This window comes from Arachis stenosperma, chromosome 10 (assembly GCF_014773155.1).
Source record: "Arachis stenosperma cultivar V10309 chromosome 10, arast.V10309.gnm1.PFL2, whole genome shotgun sequence".
In the NCBI taxonomy this organism is placed as follows: Eukaryota; Viridiplantae; Streptophyta; class Magnoliopsida; order Fabales; family Fabaceae; genus Arachis; species Arachis stenosperma.
Genome location: NC_080386.1, coordinates 5,366,037 through 5,371,589, shown reverse-complemented (window position 1 = coordinate 5,371,589; position 5,553 = coordinate 5,366,037). Strand labels below are relative to the sequence as shown.

Sequence of the window (5,553 nt, the reverse complement as noted above, 5' to 3'; positions counted from 1 at the left end):
TTAAAATATATTTATTTTAATTAATTAATTTTAATTTTATTATTTATACAAATTAAATTAAAATTTTATTTTTATTTCAATTTCTGTCTCTCACTTTGCATCAAATAGAATATTAAAATTTATTTTCTCAATCTCAGTTTTTCAATTTCTATTTCTCTACCAAAGGCTACCTTAATACTATTAGGATCGAGCACAAGGGGGTCGGGTCATGGGACGAATTTTGGTTCTGGTTGTTTGCCTGCGTCATTCTCTGGGCCAAGGCATGTCCAAAAAAAAAAAGTTTATCTATCGTTACTAGCCTACTACTGAGCACGTGGAGAACACGTCAAACAGCTCCGAAATCCACGAATCCGGAATTGACACGTATCCCTCTTACCGCGACCGCCTCCACAAATGTGGCTATAAATTAAACGCTGAAGAGTTATTAAGGGTTTTGTTATCTTCTCTTTAGATTTTCATTTCCGCAACAACCTCTCACCTCAACATATTCCATATTCCCTTTCGCTTCTTCACCGTCTTTGCCCTAACAACTAATCATGCCTCGCCGCAGCTCCGGTGGTAAGCTCCTCCATTTCTAATCTCTCTTTGTTTACATTGTTTATGCATTCTTGCTCCCAGATCTGTTATTTATTTATTTATTTTTGTATTTTTTTCAGTTCTATACTCTTTATTTTGTTATTATTTCGAGTATGCAATTTTCTTGTTTAACTCCCTTTGTTTAATTGTTCACGGAAGTTAGAAACTCTAGGCCTGGATTGTTTGACCTAGCTATCTTGTGATTTTACAATGAATTTTGTTTCGCCTCTTACACTTCCTGGCAAATATTGGATAGGGATTTCTATGTTTTTTTAATGAAATAAAAATAAAAGGAAAGATGACTTAATTAGTCACCTGTTTTGTGAAGTTGTTATCGTTTCTATTAATTGTTCTGTTTGGTATGAAGCATGAATAAATTTATAGGGATTTTGTCATGGTGCTTTTGAACGGAGAATACTATGAGTGTTTATTAGTATCTCTGGTTCTATCTAGATAACATTTGTTTTTCATCACTTAAGAATTTCCGAAGCTATGATTATGCCCATAGGTTTACCTGCTTTGGTTTCCATGACTTTGATGACCCTTGTTGTAGAATGCTGGTCCGCGGTGCATATTTGTTTTGGACACGGGGTTATCCAGTGCCATTAGGAGAGAAAAGCGATAACAGTGAAATTATTTACTGTTATATATATATATATATATATATATATATATATATATATATATATAGAAGAAATCTTAATGCTTAACAATAATATGATAATTTGATTATATAACATTCATATTTTCACAACATAAAAATAAACCTTTTATGTCAATGATATTGTATTATTGATTATATCTGCAGGAAGATCTGCACGCCCAGCTCCACGTGCAGCTCCACGTCCTGCTCCAGGTATGAATGAATGTGATATAGTAATAGGCTAGGCTAAGTTCGAGTTTCAATAGTCGTAAAATATGAAATCTGTTCCGCATCGTCTTATGAAAGTACATGTAGTGAATTTTGATGAAATTTATGTCTTCTGCAAGAAATTGATATCGAATTTATTCTGCTGACTTGCCTTCCATTGCTGTTTTCTTGCAGTTCACCAAGCTCCTCCTCCTGCTCCTGCTCAGAGCGGTGGTGGATCTATGCTTGGAGGTATTGGATCTTCCATAGCCCATGGTATGCTACATAAGATCACCTTCCATTATTATATTTAATCCGTCAAAACAAATTTCATACTCCATAGTTGCTACATTTGATACACTCCACTGTCTTTTGTAGGAATGGCTTTGGGCACTGGAAGTGCTGTGGCACATAGGGCTGTGGATTCAATCATGGGACCCCGAACAATTGAAGTCGTTGGGAATGATGCTGCTGCTGCTGCTGCCCCTGTACCTACCGCTAATAGTATGGATGCATGCAACATTCACTCAAAGGCATTCCAGGATGTATGTGTACATTTGTTTTATACCTAGTTGCGTCGTCTTCTGTTTGAAAACATTCATTAATATTTCTTCAAGGCTAAAACCAGTCATAAAAATAGCATAATTTTCAGAACTATGCCGCCCAAATGGATCTAAAAAGCAAAATTATGTCTTTTGCTTGTGCTGTTTTTTACTTGCAAGTTTAGATGTGATAATATTACTTGACGCTAAATGTTATTGATTTCCTTGCAGTGCATCAACAGCTATGGAAGCGATATTAGCAAGTGCCAGTTTTACATGGACATGCTTGCAGAATGCAGAAAGAACTCTGGTGCCCCAATGAGTGCTTGAACGTGCTCTTCATATGCTTTTCCCTGCAATGGAGAATAGCTTTGAGTTTGTATAAGTGCTCTAATATGTTTCGTTTTTCGAACTGCATGTGGTTTATTAAGTATATTCTTCATCAAATAATCCTAGTTGAAAATTAGACCTTCCCAAACTGGTATGAAACCAGTATTCATTTCTACTTGATTTCTTATAGCTACATCTTGGTGACTTGGTCGGAAATTTTACCTGGACTACAATTTTTATGGTTTCATTGATGATTGGTTCATGCTGCCCATGTTTCTTGAGATACGGATCCTTGTTATGGTGCTGCCATAATTTGAAATTCTTAGTGATGGTACTAAAACATAGGGCTTTCTTTCAGCAAGGTTTGTTTTTGAATTAAAACCTCTTCCGAGGAGTTGATCCACTTCACGATTTTCTTAGCTAATAATTCATAAGCAATCTTCTCTGTTCAAGGGTGTTGTGGGGGGATATTATATGAATTAGGGATAAAAGTTTTAACTCCTAGAAAATCATAGATTATAAAATATAAATATAAGCAACGCTGTCTCTTATTTTTTTATTTTTCTTATGGGATATACAAGTACGGGTGTTCATGGTTCAGTGTTTTCACGGACTTGACTTAACTCCTTTTTCACATAACAAACTGGTGCATATATAAGCTCTCACAACATTGCTTTGTGCCCCTTGTGCCCCTTTTTAACTTTTTTTGGTATATATAAGCAACGCTGATAGTATCCTGTTTTGCCTTCAAGCAAGGACGTGAAAACAATATGTTCTGGTATTTTGAAAATAGATTTTTTCCATTTTCTCTCTCAAATGAAATTTGATTCTATATTATTCAATTCTATTTAAATATTGTATGGTGAGAGATTATGTTTTATAATAATTTAAAGAAAAAAATAAGAGGATTTATCTCGTTAATAAAAAATATCAAAACCTCAGAGAACCCTCGAGTAGTCGAGTGTATCGTGTGATTGTGGTGTGGTGTGTGTGATATGTTCCAAAAAAAAAATCTGTTCTCTGATTTTAGCCTGCATATCTTACATATCAAGCTACCATGATTTCCAACTTCGAACTAATCCACCAAACTCACCACGAATCGATTACAGTAGAAACTAAATACAAATTAAGCTACATTTGAATTTGATGAGAGAACTGGCCAATGGTGAGACCAGGTTATTGACATTTCCAGCCTCAAATAAGCAACCAAGAATATCCAATTGGTTTGCTAAGAGCTTAACCTTCCCAAGCATGAGGACAAGGGGAAATTAATGGAACCTTTCAATTGGAAATTGGTTTGCTATTATTGATCCTATATTTTTATAGGACCATGCCAAGAAAGGAATAAACAAAGAAAAAAGTGGATAATATATTAATATTACTTGATTAAAAATTCATTTTCATAAAGAAATGACAACAGCAATCTTCCCTTGTAGCCAAAATTATTGGTGCCGTCAAAGTTTCCACTCGAGCCCTTTGAGCAGCAACACTAATGTTTGCATTATTGTATAATTTCCTTGTGGAATTATAACTCCTTTTTTCTCTAAATTATTGATCATTGTTGGAATTCTTTACAGATGTACTGTGTGAGCGCCAAGGTAAGTGCAATAATAATAGAACTTTAATTTTCTTTTTTTCCAACAAGGATAAGATTTATTCACTTCAACTTTCTCTTCTCTTTTTTTAATAATTTCGCTTCATTTTCCCACCAACTTTTCGTTATGAAATGAGATGTCAATGCTTCACAATGTACGTGCATTTTACTGGGTGCTAGTTTAGTGGAAAGCACTCAATCACACAAAATGATGTTAGGAAATTATTTAATTTCCTAACTTATTTGTGGGTAATACATATATCAATTATAATCATAAATAATGCTATTTTAAATTAAATGACTTATATAATGATGATCTCATTTATTGTTATAAATGCTAATTGAATAAGTCATTGTTACTTTTAATTTGGAATTAAATGAGAATAAAACCGGATATTATCTTTTGTTTCTTAGATAATTATCTTTTGGATTTTAGATATATTATCTTTTGGGCTTTAGATACTATTATATTTGGGCTTAAGGGTTTAATCGGTGCCATGCTCAAATATAAATAGACCTTCAGGGTTTCGGTCTCCAATATACCAAAAGCCGCCTTTGTTGCTCTTTCCCCATCAAAAGAGTTACAGTTCAGCTGCCTAGGAATACAGAAGGCTTTGATCGAGGAAGATCGAAAGAACCACAAAATTTAAACTCTTCCAATAGTATGATTCATGTTTATCCGCATTATGTTATTTTTGGTGATTCAATATGGATAATTTGGGATATTAAAATTAATTTATTCCAACAAATGATCCTCAGTCCCCATCATATAGTTTCTAATTAATTAGTATCATCTATGATCAGTATTCTTTAATAATAATAATAATGCTCAGTGATGTGGAAATACATGTTTTATTTGCCTTGGTTTTTATAATCCAAGACTCCAGCCACATTATACATACTGCTTAGAAGAGTTTCGTATTGGTGCTTCTTGCAGCTTTCCTTTTTCCCCTAAGGGAATATAAGTAAAGGCTCAAAAGTTTGAATATGTGTCCCAAGATTTTGTAATTCCATTGGCATAATATGTTTCCATATTCAATGAAATAGCTTGACGAGTCGACGTTTTTCTTTTTTCATGACTTTGCTTTTCAGCTTTCATTTTTATATGGTCTTCCAATACTTGTTGCCTTGTTGTTGTTGGTTCATTATTCGGTGTAATAAGTTGCAATATAAGACTCCACTACACTTTTGGCTATTTTGGAAACTAGCTCTAAAGATGATTTTCCTCTCTAATTATTAGTTTTCCTTTCGGAGAATAACGTCTATTGAAGTATACTTTAGGCTTGTTTGAGTAAACTTCTAAGAAAATATCTTTTTTCGATTTATTTTTTTTAGAAGATTTTATGTAAAAGTAAAAGTAATTTTATGTTTAGATATCTCATACAAAAAGATATTTTTATCTATCAATTATGTTTGGGTATAACAATATAAAAATACTTTTTTGTTTATTTATTACATGAAAAATTTCTTTTTTATTTTTAAAGAAAAAAGATCTTTTAAAAAAAGATGTTTTTTTATTTCTCTAGTACTTTTATTTTTATTACTAGAATATCTTTTTTTTTATCAAAATAATAGTACCCAAACAAGCTTTATAGTATACTCAAAGAACTCTCTCTCTCTCTAACTTTATTATTCTATTAGACTTTATAATTTTATTAAAT

The 5,553-nt window shown here is 32.7% G+C and overlaps 1 protein-coding gene across 2 annotated transcripts; it reads left to right on the top strand.

Moving 5' to 3' along the window:
* Nucleotides 1–305: 305 nt before the first annotated feature.
* LOC130958080 (uncharacterized protein C6C3.02c-like) lies at nucleotides 306–2,560 on the top strand. 2 transcript variants are annotated; one of them, XM_057884975.1, is made up of 5 exons: nucleotides 306–558; nucleotides 1,385–1,432; nucleotides 1,622–1,702; nucleotides 1,805–1,971; nucleotides 2,200–2,560. In XM_057884975.1, the coding sequence occupies exons 1-5, from the start codon at nucleotides 537–539 to the stop codon at nucleotides 2,296–2,298; spliced, it is 417 nt and encodes a 138-aa protein (XP_057740958.1). In that variant the 5' UTR covers nucleotides 306–536; the 3' UTR covers nucleotides 2,299–2,560. The 2 variants fall into 2 exon arrangements, with proteins under 2 accessions (XP_057740958.1, XP_057740959.1); XM_057884976.1 differs by lacking the exon at nucleotides 1,385–1,432 and having other exon boundaries at nucleotides 424–558.
* Nucleotides 2,561–5,553: the final 2,993 nt, after the last annotated feature.

Excerpts from the sequence above, each read along its gene's own strand:
- LOC130958080 (XM_057884975.1), top strand. The coding sequence starts at position 537 with ATGCCTCGCCGCAGCTCCGGTG. Across the intron at positions 1,433-1,621 it reads AGCTCCACGTCCTGCTCCAG|TTCACCAAGCTCCTCCTCCT; the intron begins GTATGAATGAAT and ends GTTTTCTTGCAG. Across the intron at positions 1,972-2,199 it reads ACTCAAAGGCATTCCAGGAT|TGCATCAACAGCTATGGAAG; the intron begins GTATGTGTACAT and ends ATTTCCTTGCAG.